An 18,194-nucleotide genomic window follows, 5' to 3' on the forward strand; every position below is an offset into this window, starting at 1 on the left:
GTGACTTTAGGACAGGCGCCGTGACTCACACCAGTAATCCCAGCACTTTGGGAGACCGAGGCTGGTGGATCACCTGAGGTCAGGAGTTCGAGACCAGCCTGGCCAACATGGCGAAACCTCTTCTCTACTAAAAATACAAAACTTAGCCAGGCGTTGTGGTGCGCAGGCAGGCAGAGGTGCGTGAGGCAGGCAGAGGTTGCAGTGAGCTGAGATCATGCCACTGCACTCCAGGCTGTATGACGGAGTGAGACTCTGTCTCAATTTTTAAAAAATGAAGGCTGGGCATGGTGGCTCAAGCTTGTAATCCCAGCACTTTAGGAGGCTGAGGTGGGTGGATCACGAGGTCAGGAGTTCGAGATCAGCCTGACCAACATGGTGAAACCCCGTCTCTACTAAAAATACAAAAAGTAGCAGGGTGTGGTGGCAGTGCCTGTAATTCCAGCTACTCAGGAGGCTGAGGCAGGAGAACCACTTGAACCTGGGAGGTGGAGGTTGCAGTGAGCCGAGATTGCACCATTGCACTCCAGCCTGAGTGACAGAGCGAGACTCTGTCTCAAAGAAAAAAAAAAAGTATTGACTTTATATCAATATTTAAGTATTGTTAATTTTACGTCATAGCATTTAATTCATGAACTATCAGGAGAAGAGTAAACATCACTCTAGGACTTTGCCTCCTCCTCCTAGGAAGGAGTTAGTGTGTTTCTCCTGGTACAGTGGAGTTGTATCATGTTAGACCCAAGTATGACCTTGTTACTGTCTTTATTTGGAGATGAAGTATGGTTTAAGGAGATGGTAAGAAGTGGACAAGAGAAGGACTGGGCTGGTTAACTTTTTGTGTCCACTTGACTGGGCTGAGGGAAGCTCATATCGTGGGGAAAACCATATTTCTGGGTGTGTCTGTGATGGACTTTAGAGGGGCTCACACTGGAATCTGGGAGGCTGAGTGAAGAAGCTCCCCTTCACAGCATGGGTGGGCGTCACTGATCTGCTGGGGGCCTGAACAGAGCAAAAGGTGGAGGAAGGCGCATTGGCTTTCTCTGCTTGAGCTGGGACATCCACCTCCTCCTGCCCTCAGACATGGAGCTCCTGGTTCTTGGGTCTTCAGACTCGGAAACCAGAACCCTCAGAACTCCCACGGTTGCAGACAGCAGATCATGGGACTTCTCAACCTCATAATTGTGCGAGACAATTCCCAGAATAAATGTGTGGGGGGTGTGTGTGTGTGTATTTATATACACACGTCTTATTGGTTCTGTTTCTTTGAAGGACTCTGACTAATACAGCAGCCAGTGGGCATATTTTGTCAGGTGGGGCTCCAGCCAAGTGAAATAAGACTTCCCCCCTCCCCTACAAGGCAACCAGGCACCCTCAGGCCATGACGTGGGGAGCATTTTCTACTCCTCACCTGCGCCTTACACCCAGGCAGCTCCCTGTCATCTCCTCTCTTCTTTGCAGAGTGCCCCTAGGATACCCAAGAATGAATTCCTCTCAATGGTGCCACCGCTGGGTCCATGCTTTGGGCTTTTGGCCTCCAAAACAGGATTCTCCTCAGCTCCCACTTCTTGCTCTCTCCAAAGATGAATACAAGGCCCTTTCTCCTTTAAAGATTTCTTATCATAGAGGAATAAAAATTACAAAATAGTCACCAACTCCTGACATAGTGACTGCTGGTCTGTAGTGCCCAAATTCTGAGCCAACAGAGAGAAGGTCCAATGGACCTGGGCTGTCCCTTCATGTCCCCTGACAGAGTGAGCTTTCAACAAGTACACCTCCCTTCACTCTCAACATCAGAAAGTGGGGTGGATTTAGTGGAATTTTCTTTGCAAAATGTTTATAAGGGTCAAGAGCTGTGGTTCACATTTACAATCCCAGCATTTTGGGAGGCCAAGGTGGGCGGATCACTGGAGCTCAGAAACCAGCTTGGGCAACATGGGGAAACCTCACCTCTACAGAAAATACAAAAATTGGCCAAGTGTAGTGTCATGTGCCTGTAGTCCCAGCTACTTGGGAGGCTTAGGTGGGAGGATCAGTTGAGCCCAAGAGGCGGAGTGAGCCAAGATCACACCTAGTGAGCCAAGATCACACCACTGTACTCCAGCCTGGGTGGCAGAGCCAGACCCTGTCTCAAAAAAAAAAAAAAAAGTTTATAAGGATATTTATGAAAGGACATATGGTTATATACTTTTATAAATCAACTTGTAAGTCAACTTAAAAATAAGTAAAAATTATAGACAACAAAAGTGTTTCCTTATGAATGAAGTGTGATTTCAGTTGTAATGAAACTCCTCACCATTTTGGTGTTTGTTGAACAATAATTTCAGAAATTGTTCACTGGTTTTACAAAATGTCACACATAACTGTAGTTATAAAGCTATCCCTTAAGAATTGGGTAGATTTAAAACATTACAGCGTTGTCATGACTTTCAGTGCCATGGGTAGGTGGGTTGAGGTCCCAGAGATTTATAATGGAATGAGGTGTGGAGTGTGCCTCACTACAGGTGTGCACACGTTCCACTGACTGCTCGGGCAGATTCCTGACCCAGGGTTATGTTATTAAATTTTCAGGGAAAAAAAGTCCCCCTCAGGAATCTCTTCAATGTTGAAATTAAATTGTGCAATGATCTAAATGTGCTCTAATAAATGTTATACCAATCCTGAATCCCTGGGTTTAATAAAAACATAGAAAGATAGATTGTGCTGTGAGTGAATTCTGGGGGCTGAGGAACTAGAGACATTTCAAAGAAACAGGATGGGTGGAGAGGGAGAGGGGACCCTGAGAGCTGGTCTAAAACTCCACTCCCAGTGAGGGGCCACAGAGTGCCAGCGCAGGACACTGTAGTCTCTGATCCCACAAAACGGCCCATGAGAAGGAAAGCATGAGCACCCTATTTAGAGAATGTGGGAAATGGAGCCAGGGGTGTTGGTCTGATTCCCTTGGCTCTTGGGCAGATCCAGTGAGGAGGAGGAGAAAGAAGACCTCAATTCCAGATTGATTTTGTTGCTACAGTGTATTGTAGACACCCTCCACAGCACCCTGGGAGCCTCAAGGGAGAAAGAGAAAAAATAAGCAAAGCAATTGGCTCCACTGAGTGAGGCTGCTTCTCTTTGGTCAAATCCAGGACATTGGACCATGGATCTCCAACAAAGGAATCCACAACCCAGGAGATGCAGGGAGGGAATTACAGGCAGGCAGTTCTGTTTGCTCCCCATGGCTCTCCCAGCTGTTTTCACGTGAGGGCATTTTCACTTTTTATTGATTACATGCACAATCCGATATTTTGACATGTCTATGCCATCATGTCACTGCAACTACGATCAAGATGTAGAACATTTCCATCATCCCAAAGAGTTCCTCCCTGTTTCTTTGCACCCTCCGCCCTTATCCCACCCCAGGCAACCGCTCCTCTATCTTCTGTGCCATAGTTTTGCCTTTTCTAATTTCGCAGACATAGAATCATATAGTGCGAAGACTTTTTGCTTCATTTTTAAGGAAGAATTACTTGGGGGTTCACCTGTCCTTTCCTGGGTCCCTGTGTCCCTCAGATGTCATCATGGTTCTGGCAACCCTACCCTCGTGGTTGCAAAAGCCCCCCAGTCACATTGACAGCTGGCTGCCTTGCAAGGTCTTCAAAAGGGAGCCTCTAGAAGACTTCTAGGACTCTCTCAGCATAACTTGGACAACTCTTCACTCTGCCTTTTCAAAGATCTCCCTCCCAGCCTGGCATGAGGAGGGAATGAAAAGAGTGATGTCCAGGCACAGCGAACTCTATCCTGGCCTAAGAATTTAGCAAAGGTGACAGAGGCACTGAAAGCCACCATCAGGTTACATGGAGTGAGTGTGTTGGGCAGAGGGAATAAAACACCAGTGCAAAGTTGGGTTTGTCTGTTTCCCCCCGAAATCACACATCAACTTAAATTCTCATCAAACAAAGCATCTTTTTGAAAGACTTGTCCTGAGTGAAGAGAGTGTGAGGAAAATACTTCCTCAGGATTAAGTCCATGATGGGGCAGAAGAGGCTGAAGAGCAGAGAGTGATATCATCTGAAGAGAGCTTTGACAGACAGGCCAGAGGCCAGGCTCAGCCAATGACAGGCTCCCGCCCCGACCTCTGAAAGTGTGGAAAACTCACTCTGGGCTGAGATGGGTGCAGCCCATGGGGGCCCCAGAGTCAAGTGAAGGCATAGAAAGAAGCACTCCTGACAAAATCAGATTGTTTATGTTCTTACAGATGGACCTTCTTCCAAGAGGAATCAGCAGAGCCAGAAAGCAAGAGGAGCCAGAAAGCAAGAAGGTTGGATTTTGTTTTAATCCTTTCTAGGGAAAGGGATAGAAATCAACAGGTGCAGTTCATCCCTCTATGTCAGGAACTATGCTAAGTGCTTTACGATGAGAACATATCTATGTTCTCATCAAATTAAAGAAAAAAATAGTTTTTCCAGTTTCTAAATTGTTTATTTTTATTTTTCTTTAAAGACAGGGTTTCTCTCTGTTGCCCAGGCTGGAGTGCAATGGTGCAATCAGAGCTCACTTCAGCCCCCACCTCCCAGGCTCAGACTCCAGCTTCAGCCTCCCAAGTAGCTGGAACCATGGGTGTGAGCCACCATGCCCAGCTAATTTTTATATTTTTTGTAGAGACGGGGTCTCGCTATGTTGCCCAGGCTGGTCTTGAACTCCTGAGTTCAAGCGATCCTCCTGCCTTGGTTCCCAAAGTGCTAGGAATACAGGTGTGAGCCGCTGCCACTGGTCCTTTTTCTTTTTTCTTTCTTTTTTTTTTTTTTTTTAAAGAAGGGAACAGCTGACGTGGCAATGAAAAGAAAATACTTATTTTATTTTTTTTTAAAGTAAAAGTGGAAGAATAAAGAAGGGATGAGAAAAGCTCACCGTTTCTCCACACAGGCTGCAGGCTCATAGTGGCACGTTCTTATGCTCTGGTTTGTTTTGACCAAATCAGCTCTGTAGGATGGATTGATGAACAACAGAATTTTTAGATACAATTAAGGAAGGTAGAGCTTTTTCCAAGGTCCTTATAGAGAAAAGGGTGTCCAAGAGTCCAAGATTAGCCTCACCAGTCACTCCCAGAATCACACAAGAGAGAGCTATCCTTAAGCCAATTAAGCCAAGAAGAGCGATAAGTCATACATTTCTGTGGACGTTTCCATCACATACAGTTGACCTTTGAACAACACAGGTTTATGCTGCAAAGGTCCACAATATATTGCTTGCCAGTGTATTGGTGTGTGCCTGTAACTCCAGGTACTTTGGAGGCCAAGGCAGGGGGATTGCTTCAGGCCAGGAATTCTAGACCAGACTGGGCAATATAACGACACACCGCATCTCTTTCCTTTCTCTTTTCTTTCTTTCTTTTTTAGATGGAGTCTCAATCTTGTCACCCAGGCTGGAGTGCAATTGCGCGATCTTGGCTCGCTGCAACCTCCACCTCCCGGGTTCAAGCAATTCTCCTGCCTCAGCCTCCCGAGTAGCTGGGATTACAGGCACCCACCACCACGCCCGGCTAATTTTTGTATTTTTAGTAGAGACAGGATTTCACCATGTTGGCCAGGCTGGTCTCGAACTCCTGACCTCAGGTGATCCACCCACCTTGGCCTTCCAAAGTGCTGGGATATACAGGCATGAGCCATCGTGTCCGGCCGTCTTCCTTCCTTCCTTCCTTCTTTCTCTTTCTCTCTTTCTTTCTTTCTCTCTCTCTGTATATATCTAGAGAGAGAGAGAGAATTTTCATATATATATGAAAATTTTTTGGAGATTTGTGACAATTTGAAAAACTCAAAGATGAACCTCATAGCCTAGAAATATCAAAAAATTAAGAAAAACTGCCAGACACGGTGGCTCACGCCTATAATCCCAGCACTTAAGGAGGCCAAGGCAGGCAGATCACTCGGTCAGGAGTTCAAGACCAGCCTGACCAACAGGGTGAAACCCCATCTCTACTAAAAATACAAAAATTAGCCAGGGGTGGTGGTGCACGCCTGTAATCCCAGCTACTCAGGAGGCTGAGGCAGGAGAATCGCTTGATCTGGGAGGCAGAGGTTGCAGTGAGCCAAGATTGCAACAGAGTGAGACTCTGTCTCAAAAAAAAAAAAAAAAAAATTAAAAACGTAGATATGTCATTAAGGCATAAAATGCATGTAGATACTATTCGATTTTATTATTTGCTACCATAAAATATACACAAATCTATTATAAAAATCTATCAAAACTTACATGCACACACTTACAGACCATACATGGCACCATTTATAGTTGAGAGAAATGTAAACAAATGTAAAGATGCAGTATTAAATCATTGATACATAAAATTAACTACAGTACATGCTGTACTCTAATAATTTCATAGCCGCCTTCTGTTGCTATTGCACTGATCTCAAGTGTGCGAGTACCCACTTAAAATGCCCTGTCCCGCTAATCATCTTCCCATGAGCAGTCTCTCCAGTAAATTGCATGTAGCAGTAAAAAGTGATCTCTTGTGTTTCCCTCGTCTTTTTTATCCTGTTTAGTGCAAAACTGTAAGCCTTGAATAACACCATGGGACCCATACAAAATGCCACTAGCGATGAAGTAAGTATCCCAAGAAGCAGACAAAAGTGATGACATTACAAGAAAAAGCTGAATTGCTTGATATGTACCATAGATTGAGGTCTGCAGCTGCAGTTGTGGGCCATTTTAGACAGACAATTCATCTTATAAACAGACAAGAAAAACTTAGATCAAGTACTGTAAATGTATTTTCTAATTTTTATGATTATTTTTCTTTTTTTTTTTAGAGACAGGGTCTCACTCTGTTGCTCAGACTGAAGTACAGTGGCTATTTACAGGCATGATCATACCACGGGAACATCAGCTCCTGGGCTCAAGGCATTCTCCTGCCTCAGCCTCCAGACTAGTTAGGACTATAGCCACATGAAATATTAATAATATTTTTTAATGGGAATTATACTTAATTGTAAAGGTTAGTGTTCTTATATGTAGAATAAATAAAATTTCATTTACTACCTTCCACTATGTATTAGGTTGGTGCAAAAGTAATTGCTGTTTTTGCCATTACTTTTAAATGGCAAAAACCGTAATTACTTTTGCACCAACCTAATAAAATGGTTAGTAACTTTGGTCTCACCTGAATATATATATGATGGCCTAATGGTTTGTGGACGGGGCCATGGGGTATGCACCTTCTATATAATATATAGGATTGGGGAACCTCCTAGTTCTAAGACATAAAACTTCTGTCCTGGCTGGTCAAGGTGGTTCATGCCTGTAAGCTCAGTACTTTGGGAGGCCAAGGCGGGCAGATCACCTGAGGTCAGGAATTCTAGATCAGCCTGGCCAACATGGTGAAACCCTGTCTCTACTAAAAATACAAAAATTAGCCGGGCATGGTGGCGGGCACCTATAATCCTAGCTACTCGAGGGGCTGAGGCAGGAGAATTGCTTGAAACCGGGAGGCGGAGGTTGCAGTGAGCCAAGATTGTGCAACTGCACTCCAACCTGGGCGACAGAGTAAGACTCTATCTCAAAAAAACAAAAAACAAAAAAACAGAAACAAAAAAAACAAAAAAACTATCTGTCCTTATTTAGCTTTTACAACTTTTCCTCTTCAGTGCCTTCTTAGTTTTTTTGTTTTTGTTTTTGTTTTTGTTTGAGACAGGTTCTTGCTGTGGCTCAGGCTGGAGTGCTGTGGCACTAGCTGGGCTCACTGCAACATCCACTCCCCAGCCTCAAGGGGTCCTCCCACCTCGGCCTCCTGAGTAGCTAGGACTACAAGAGTGCTCAACCATGCCCAGCTAATTTTTTATTTTTATTTTTTTGTAGACAAGGCCTTTCTATTTTGCCCAGACTAAAAAAACCCAAAAACTTGTTTTATTGAATGTTACTAGACTCTTTGCTATGGCTACTTTAAAATAAAAACTTGTAACACTTCTCTAAACTTGTTAATGCCAATATTCTCAGTTATCTCATCAGAATTCAAACAGTAAAACCTCTTGTAATTATTCATGGAGCATAATAACATCACCCTTACTAATTGTGGTTTTTTTCTTTTTATTTTTCTTTTTTGAGATAGGGTCTCTCTCTGTTACCCAGGCTGGAGTGCAGTGGAGCAATCTCAGCTCACTGTAACCTCCACTTTCTCGGTTCAAGAGATTCCCGTGCTTCAGCCTCCTCAGAATTACAGGCGGGCACCACCAGGCCTGGCTAATTTTTGTATTTTTAGTAGAGACAGGATTTCACCATGTTGGCCAGGCTGGTCTCAAAGTCCTGGGCTCAAGCGATGCACCTACCTCGGCCTCCCATAGTGCTGGGATTACAGGTGTGAGCCACCGTGCCAGTCACTAATTGTGTTTTATAGCCAGAAGAGAAAATTGGCATCACATCTACTTGGGATCATGGAAAAATGATTTATCTTCAATATAATCAGAATTCTGGAATTTCAAAGCTGAGAGGGACTTCTGAGGTCGTTTAGTTTAAACCTTCATACATCAGGTATCTGAGTCCCAGAGGTTAAATGATTTGCTGAAGGACCAACCTGAGAGAAGAACAGGAACTGGAACACATGTCTTTCAATACCAAATCTTGTGATCCAAAAACTCCATGTTGCATGGTTGATTACAAATATATAACCACAACTTGAATGCTGCTGCTATATTATTGACACGTACTTCAATGCTCTCTCATTGTACCAGGATGTAATTATCAGGATCTGCCTCTGCTGGGCATCTTTCCTTTCATTCATTGATTTCATGGTCCATCACTTGGTAATATTATTGATAATATATTCCACTCCCTTGTCATTTCTTTCACCATTGCCATAATCTAGTAAACCCCAATCTTGGATTAATATAACAATTTGCTTTCCCTGTGTCTAAATATTTTTTTTTTTTTTTTTTGAGGTGGAGTTTCACTCTATTGCCCAGGCTGGAGTGCAATGGCACAATCTCAGCTCACTGCAACCTCCGCCTTCCAGTTTCAAGTGATTCTCCTGCCTCAGCTTCCTGGGTAGCTGGGATTATAGGCGCCCGCCACCACGCCCAGCTAATTTTTGTATTTTTAGTAGAGATGGGGTTTCACCATGTTGGCTGGGCTGGTCTTGAACTCCTGACCTTGTGATCCGCCCACCTCGGCCTCCCAAAGGGCTGGGATTACAGGCTTGAGCCACCGCAACCGGCCCTTTTTTTTTTTTTTTTGAGACAGAGTCTCACTCTGTCACCCAGGCTGGAGTGAGGTGGCGCGATCTCGGCTCACTGCAACCTCCAACTCCCGGGTTCAAGAGATTCTCGTGCCTTAGCCTCCAGAGTAGCTGGGATTACAGGCACCCACCATCACGCCTGGCTAATTTTTGTATTTTTAGTAGAGATGGGGTTTCACCATGTTGGCCAGGCTGGTCTTCAACTCCTGACCTCAGGTGATCCACCCGCCTCAGCCTCCCAAAGTGCTGGGATTGCAGGCGTGAACCACTGCACCCAGCCGCCCTGTGTCTAAATCTTGATCACCAAGGGCAACTGGAGAAAAAAAATAACAAAGTTGCTCATATTGGTGTCACTGTAAAAACGAGGTCATATATCCCAGTAATCCTTCTGTTTTCTGATCAGCTCTATATTGCTCCTGTTCATCCCCATGCTTTTTCAAACTTCTGCATGCTCTGCCAATCTTAGATCCCACCAGATCCCTCCTAATTTAGCATCTGAGGCTTTCTCTTATTCACAGAGACACTGAGAATCACATAGGAGAACTTTCTGAACTCTGGGCATAAACAAGTGAACTGACCTGCCACAGGCCTTGTCCTTATCTCATTCCTTCTAGTTACAACCAGAAAGGGGTTGTGGTATCCCCCTCCTCTCCTAGCTCATTCTCCTGCCAACTTATATTCCATACTCCGACATTCTTGGGAGGCTCACTCCGTTACTCTCCACGCTGTTCACCTCTTGTCTCCCAACTGCCTCCTTCCCAACAGCATTTTTTTTTTTTTTTTTTGAGACAGAGTCTCACTCTGTCGCCCATGCTGGAGTGCAGTGGCGTGATCTCAGCTCACAGCAACCTCCGCTTCCTGGGTTCAGGTGATTCTTCTGCCTCAGCCTCCCAAGTAGCTGGGATTACAGGTGCCCACCGCCGCACCCGGCAAATATTTTTATTTTTATTAGAGAAGTTTTCACCATGTTGGCCAGGCTAGTCTTGAACTCCTGACCTCAAGTGATCCACCCATCTCAGTCTCCCAAACTGCTGGGATTACAGGCATGAGTTACCGTGTCCGGCCCCCCATCAGCATTTAAACAGCTGAAACCTCATCTGAAAAACACAAACCTTGCATTGCTGCCTTCCAGATTTGCCCTCTTTTTTTTTTTAATTAATTTACTTTTGGAGATGGGAGTCTTGCTATGTTGCCCAGGCTGGCCTTGAAGTCCTGGGCTCAAGCAATCCTCCTACCTTAGCCTGCCAAGTAGTTGGAATTATAGGAGAGCCACTGTGCCTGGCTCTTGTTCTCTTATCTCCTCTAGAGCCAAACATTCCAAAGGATTTCTTTGTGCACTCTCTCTCCATTCTCTCAGCCTCCTCCCACTCTCAGTCTTCTTCTGTCTACCTCCCATCTCCACACCTCTTTGACATTATCTCTGTATAAATTTTTGCTAAATTTAAGACTCTTATTTATGTTGTACTTTATCTGACCCAGTTGATACCTTGCTCATCTTGAAATATGTCCCTTGGCTTCCCTCATTCCGCAATCCCTTCGTTTTTCTCCATTACACTTATGCATTTGTTTCCTCTCAGGACTGGTGTCCTGCAGGGCTTCGTTCAGCCCCTCTTCTCATCTCATTCAACACAAGTCCCCGGGGCCTCTTGTCCATCCCCGAGACTGCCATTATCATCCTGGTGCGAGGTCCCCATACCTGCATCACTCTTCATTTATCTGTCTTTCTCAGATTCAATCGATTTCCAAATATAGTAGATTATACTTCTGAAAACATCTCATAGTGATAGCGCTTTCTCTATCCCAACGCCCACTATTTTAGTTCAAGTTGCATTCAGCTCTGGCCTGAACTCCTCTGATGGTCTCCCCAACTTCAGACTTCTCTCTCCCTTTCTTCCTTTTTTTTTTGTCTTTTTTTTTTTTTTTTGAGACAGAGTCTTGCTCTTTTGCCCAGGCTGGAGTGCAGTGGTGTGATCTCAGCTCACTGCAACCTCCACCTCCAGGGTTCAAGCAATTCTCATGCCTCAGCCTCCAGAGTAGCTGGGTTTACAGGCGAGTGCCACCATGCCTGGCTAATTTTTGTATTTTTAGTAGAGATTGGGTTTTGTCATGTTGCCCAGGCTGGTCTTGAACTCCTGACCTCAAGTGATCTGCCTGCCTTGGCCTCGCAAAGCACTGGGATTACAGGCATGAGCCACAGCGCCAGGCCCAGCCCATTTTTAATAGTGTGTCTGATCAACTTACTCTTCTCACCAAAACCCCCCGATATTCTCCCCTATGAAGATAAAGGTTATATTCCTCAGCATAGAGGAAAGGCCCTGCATGATTGGTCCTTCGTATCTCTCCAGCCCTCTTTGTGCACATGAACTCCAGACCTGAGGCTCCATTCACACTGACTTCTCTCAGACTGTGCTCCTGCTCACCTGTGAGCTGCTCCATCCACCTGAAACACCACTTCACATGTTTTCCTCCTCCTCACTACACCACCCCCAATCTAATTGATTCCTTCTTATATTTTACTTTACTAATGAGTCCTTGGAAGACTCCAAAATCTGAGTTAGGAGAAACATCTAGCTTTGAGTTGTGCAGATAATAAAACAAATTCTTGTTAAATTGAAACCATGATTTTAGCAAAACCAAGTTGAAGTTTACAGAAAAACATATGATTTACTAAGTATTGCCTCAACACAGAGCTTAATCTTCTTCCTCCTAGAGAATCAAATTCTTAACATGCTTTGAAATAATTCAAGTTCTGGGCTGGGAGCGGTGGCTCATGCCTGTAATTCCAAAACTTTGGGAGGCCGAGGCAGGTGGATCACAAGGTCAGGAGTTTGAGACCAGCTTGACCAACATGGTGAAACCCTGTCTCTACTAAAAATACAAAAATTAGCTGGGTGTGGTGGCACGAGCCTGTAATCCCAGCTACTTGGGAGGCTAAGGCAGGAGAATCGCTAGAACCCAGGAGGCAGAGGTTGCAGTGAGCCGAGATTGTGCCACTGCACTCCAGCCTGGGCAACAGAGTGAGACTCCATCTCAAAAAAAACAAAAAAACAAAAAAAGAATTCAAGTTCTGCAGAGAGCCCTCTCCTGGGCTGCAGACTGCTGCCTTTCTCCTTGTAGCCTCTGGAGCCTCTTATTTATTTATTTATTTTTTGAGACCAAGTTTCACTCTTGTCACCCAGGCTGGAGTGCAGTGGCGCAATCTCAGCTCACTGCAACCTCTGCCTCCTGGGTTCAAGCGAGCCTCCTGCCTCAGCCTCCCAAGTAGCTGGGATTACAAGCTCGTGCCACACTCCCGGCTAATTTTTTTTTTTTTTTTTTTTTGTATTTTTAGTAGAGATAGGGTTTTGCCATGTTGGCCAGGCTGGTCTGGAACTCATGACCTCAGGTGATCCACCCGCCTTGGCCTCCCAAAGTGCTGGGATTACAGGCACGAGCCAAGGCGCTCGGCCTGGAGCCTCTTTTATAAGGGTGTGAATTCCATTCCGGAGGACTCCACCCTCGTGACCCAATCACCTCCCAAAGGCCTCATCTCCATTATAATACTATCACCTTGGGGGTTAGGATCTCAACATAGGGGTTTTGAAGAGACACAAACATTCAATCTGTTGCAGAGTACCAGATAAATAGATTGTGCTGTAATCATACAATGGAATCCTGGGTAATCACTGAAAAAGAATAGTTCTATAAACACAAAAATAAGATTTTTCCAAATACATTAAGTGAAAAAAAGCAAGGTGCAGGATGTGTGTAGACAGTGCTATAATTTGAGTGTGATACACATTTACACAGGCTTCAGGGGCTATTTCTATAGTGGGCAGTTGCATTTCACTCAGAATTGAGCTATGCCCCATGCTCAGCTCAGACTGAGCCTAGTCCACAAGACTAGGGCAGCTTTTGCCATCACTTCTTTTTTTTAGGAGTTACAAGAGTAACATCTCAGCCCATCTCATTCCCTCTGAGAATCCAATAAAAGTTTTGGATCTTCTATGCAGTAAAATCAGTCATTTTTACCTATAACCTCAAAGTGAATTAACTGAAGTCCATCCACAATTTACAGAGATCCAAAGATCCTAAGTTACAAGCCTTTTGTCAAGCAAGAGCTCAAGGTGCAATACCATACAGAATACTAAGAAAGCAGCCAGGCACAGTGGCTCATGCGTGTAATTTCAGCACTTTGGGAGGCCGAGGCGGGCAGATCACCTGAGGTTAGGAGTTCAAGACCAGCCTGACCAACATGGAGAAACCCCATGTCTACTAAAAATGCAAAATTAGCCGGGTGTGGTGGTGCATGCCTGTAGACCTAGCTACTCAGGAAGCTGAGACAGTGAGAATCGCTTGAACCTGGGAGACGGATATTGAGGTGAGCCGAGATTGTGCCATTGCACTCCAGCCTGGGCAACAAGAGCAAAACTCTGTCTCAGAAAAAAAAAAAAAAAAAGAATACTAAGAAAGCCTATGGCTGGGCCTGGATGGTCGTGAACACTCTCTTGAGTTGAGTGGCTGTGCAGCCCCAGATATGCCCTCAAAGCCTTGGAAGGGCAGCCTTGCCCTCAAAGCTGACCAGGGACCTACATGGGTTCTAGTCCACTCTACTCCTACTTGCTCTACTGCTCCATTCCATTTGAGAGCTAGGGTAATCCGCTAGGCATTATGTCATTGCAGAAGATGGCCTTTAGAGGTTTTCCTGAAGTAAGAAAATAATAGCTAGATTAGCATATCTTTAAATGAATTCAAGGGCTTCTCCTGGTGCAGTGGCCCTTAAGGACATGACGGTCTTCAAGCACAGTGCAGCAATGAAAGTTCAGAGGATCTGCTAGCCTATACATGTGTAATTATTAGTATACTCTATTTAACAAAGGAGGGAAAAGTATAGCACATTTCAGAAGAGTTCCACTGGGAATTGATAAAAACAAAGCTTTGGAAATTATGGGATTAAACTTTGATTGTCTGAAAAATAATTTTTCAGAATACAATATTCCCTAATTGAGGTGTTTATGTATTTAACTATTGACTATTCAGATGACTTACATTAAACTCATGAGACCAAACTTTTATAACTTGACCTATACAAATTACTATATGAATACATAGTAAATATTACAAAATACAGAGGAAACTTAGAAATTATAAAGAATGAAAATTTTTTTTAATCAAACAGATTTTATTCAACTTTTTAGATGAGGAAAACAAATGATACGAAATAAGTCATAAGAAATGCTTTCTTATACCACTATCTCAAACCACTTTCAATATTTTACAAAATGCTCACACAGCAAATATGAAAAGCTTCAACACTCTCCCTTTGTAACTTGCTGCAATAAATGCAACTTTAACAAACATACAAATTTCTTCTGTATCTTAAAAGTTGAACTACTAATTTTTATGATGTTATTTTATTCATATACTTTTAATGACATCATTGCCAATACATACATTATTTTCTTTAACTTTATTTTTACACTAAGCCAACATCTGTCATGCAGCCATCAAAAATCTTACAGTAAATTACACAGGTTTGTAGTCCAATTTAGACTCCAGCTTCTTAGAATCAGCCACTTTTCTGACTGCTTTCATGAAGTCTTCCTGTACTACAAAATCATGATCAGCACGAATTGCGAACATACCTGCTTCAGTACAAACATTTCTCAGGTCTGCTCCATTAAAGCCATCTGAAAGCTTCACAATTGCTTCATAATCTATTTCACCATGCTTTGTAATGGGACCTGCATGGATTTTCAGTATGTCTAATCTTGCTTGTTCATTTGGCAAATCAATATGTATTTTTCTATCTAATCTTCCTGGACACAGCAAAGCAGGATCCAGTGTATCTGGTCTGTTTGTAGCCATGATCATTTTAACTCTATGCAGAGTATCAAATCCATCCATTTGATTCAGTAACTCCATTAACGTTCTCTGAATCTCTCTGTCAGCTGAAGTACCCTCAGAAAACCGACGACCACCAATAGCATCTATTTCATCCATAAAAATGATGCATGGTTGATGATCTCTGGCATAATTAAACATTTCTCTGATCAAATGAGCACTTTCACCAATGTACTTGTCTACAATAGAACTAGATACAACCTTTAAGAAATTGCAGTCCAGCTGGCTAGCAATGGCTCGTGCCAAGAGTGTTTTTCCCGTACCTGGTGGTCCATATAACAAACAGCCTTTTGGAGGTATTATTCCTACACGCTGAAATAACTCTGGGTTTGTAAGAGGTAATTCTATCCCCTCTCTTAATTCCCGGATCTGTTCTGATAGCCCTCCAATCTCAGAATAAGAAACATTCTCAGGGTCCTCATGAGACATGTTATAAATCAGTGGATCCACCTCTCTTGGCAAATATCTCATGATAGTTAGTGTAGTCATATCCAAAGCAACTCTTGTTCCTGGCTTCAGCTTACTTTTGTCAAGCTGTCGACGACAACCCACAACATATCTTGGTCCATTGGTAGCTTTAACAATGAATTTTTCTTCAGTTAACTGTTTAAACACTTCACCCACAATCTGCCCAACACTTCGTAGGGCCTTCAGATCATTTTCAGACTTTTCATACTGCTTGGTAAGTTCTTTTAATTGTTCCCTTAACTCCTTAAGACGGCCGTCAATCTCCTTGTGCTCAAGCACCTTCTTGCGGTAGTCCCCAAGCGCCTTATCTCTAGGGTCCGCCATGATGAGAAGAAGAATGAAAAATATTTAATTTGTCTTAGCAACTGCATCTGGCCTAGGGAAGCAAATGCTTACATTTTGTCTCTCTCAGCAGGCCCCCATCTCTCCTTAGATTTCAAGCTAGTTGGTTGCCTTAAGATCTCAGCTTGGCAAGGCATGGTGGCTCATGCCTGTAATCCCAGCACTGTGGGAGGCCGAGGCGGGCAGATCACTTGAGGCCAGGAGTTGGAGACCAGCCTGGCAACATGGCAAAACCCCATCTCTACTAAAAACACAAAAATTAGCCTGGTGTGGTGGCGCACACCTGTGGTCCCAGCTACTCAGGAGGCTGAGGCAGGAGAATCTCTTGAACTCAAGAGGCAGAGGCTTTGTGAGCTGAGATCATGCCACTGCACTCCAGCCTGGGCAACAGAGCGAGACTCCATCTCAAAACAACAACAACAACAACAACAACAGCATGGCTGGGTGTGGTGGCTCATGCCTATAATCCCAGAACTTTGGGAGGCCAAGGCGGGTAGATCGCTTGAGGTCAGGAGTTCAAGACCAGCCTCGTCAACATGGTGAAACCCCGTCTCCATTTAAAATACACAAATTAGCCAGTGTGGTGGCCACCGCCTGTAATCCCAGCTACTCAGGAGGCTGAGGCATGAGAATTGCTTGAACTGGGGAAGCAGAGGTTGCAGTGAGCTGAGATCACACCATAGCACTCCAGCCTGGGAGACAGAGCAAGACTCCGTCTCAAAAACAAAAACAAAAACCAACAACAACAAACCAACCTCAGCTCCCCTATGGGTTCAAGAAAAGTCACGAACTTGCATTTGGTTCAGGTGAAGGTGACTCCCTTTCTAGTTCTGTATATTGTGAGCAGAAACTAGAAGTCTCTATTACAGAAGTTTAAACAGAAAAGTTATATGGTCCGATTTAAATATTTGAAAGATAATTTTAGCCTCCATTGAAAACACAGAATGAGCCTGGGGATGGGGGCAAGGGTGAAAGCAGGAAGACCAGCAAAGAAGCCATTGCAACAGCCCAGGCAGGAGGCTCTAGAGGAATGGACTAGTAGTTGCGATAATCACAAAGGGACTCCTGTGGGAACGGACAGTTTGCCATTGCAGAATATAAATCCACATTTCAGAATCTCTTGCTAGTTTAAATGTATGTATACAATAATTTACTGATTTCATTTCAGTTCGAACAAAGTAGATAGAATATCATTTTTGTGTACACAAGCGTTTAAGATATGTGGCTTCTGTGTGTGTTTTTAATAATCATAGTCAAACATGACTTTTTTTTTTTTTTTTGAGACAGGGTCTTGCTCTGTTATCCAGGCTGGAGTACAGTGGCATGATCTCGGCTCACTTCAACCTCCGCCTCTGGGGTTCAAGAGATTCTCATGCCTCAGCCTCCGGATTAGCTGGAATTATAGGCGCGTGCCACTACGCCCAGCTAATTTTTGTATATTTAGTAGAGACGGGGTTTCCCCATGTTGTCCAGGCTGGTCTGGAACTCCTGGCCTTGAGTGATCCACCAGCCTGGGCCTCCCAGCAAGACCTCGTCTCGAAAAAAAAAGTCATGGTTGACTAAAAGCACACACAGAATTCACATGTCTTAAACATGTGTGTAGACAAAAATGATATTCTATTGACCTTGTTCAAACTGAAATGAAATCAGTAAATTATTGTATAAATACATTTAAAGTAGTAAGAGATTGTGAAATGTGGATTTATATTCTGCAATGGCAAACTGTCCGTTCCCACAGGAGTCCTTTTGTGATTATTGCAACTACTAGTCCATTCCTCCAGATCCCAAAGTGATGGCATTACAGGCTTGAGCCACCGTGCCCAGCACCTTTTCCTTTTCTTTTTCTTCCCCTTCCCTTCCCTCCGTCAGCAATTCAGCCCCTGCATGTGACCATCCTTACAGGGCAGTAGGGAGCCACAGTGGCCCTGCTGCAGAGTGTCAGAGCCTGAGCTGGGCAAAGTGGGTGTCTGTGGAAGGGGCTCCCAGGTGCAGGGTGCTGGTGTCCCAATGGGTAAAAAGGGTGCCTATATGGGGGAAGGGGACATGGAGTCAGCCCTGAGTGAGGGGCTGGAGCCTGAGTGGTGCTAGAAAGGGGTCCAAGTGGGGCAGTGCCTTGTCATCTCCTAAAGTGTCAAGGCCAGGAAAATCAAAGGCAGGCTGAAGAGCTGTTCTGAGCCAAATGAGACTAAAGAGACCTGTTATGTTAACTCAGCGTGATGCCTGATCTCATCTGGATCCTTGCACTCTAAAGGCAAGTTGAAGACAATTGGTGAAATTGAATAAGGAGGACTAGGTATGATGT

At 44.1% G+C, this 18,194-nt stretch overlaps 1 protein-coding gene across 1 annotated transcript; it reads right to left on the reverse strand.

Moving 5' to 3' along the window:
- Nucleotides 1–14,620: 14,620 nt before the first annotated feature.
- Nucleotides 14,621–15,941, reverse strand: LOC464183 (26S proteasome regulatory subunit 10B-like). Its single transcript, XM_063817116.1, has one exon. The coding sequence runs from the start codon at nt 15,872–15,874 to the stop codon at nt 14,705–14,707; it is 1,170 nt and encodes a 389-aa protein (XP_063673186.1). The 5' UTR covers nt 15,875–15,941; the 3' UTR covers nt 14,621–14,704.
- Nucleotides 15,942–18,194: the final 2,253 nt, after the last annotated feature.

The sequence above is a fragment of the Pan troglodytes genome, chromosome 7 (genome assembly GCF_028858775.2).
Source record: "Pan troglodytes isolate AG18354 chromosome 7, NHGRI_mPanTro3-v2.0_pri, whole genome shotgun sequence".
Lineage (NCBI taxonomy): Eukaryota > Metazoa > Chordata > Mammalia > Primates > Hominidae > Pan > Pan troglodytes.

Excerpts from the sequence above, each read along its gene's own strand:
- LOC464183 (XM_063817116.1), bottom strand. The coding sequence starts at position 15,874 with ATGGCGGACCCTAGAGATAAGGCGCTTGGGGACTACCGCAAGAAGGTG.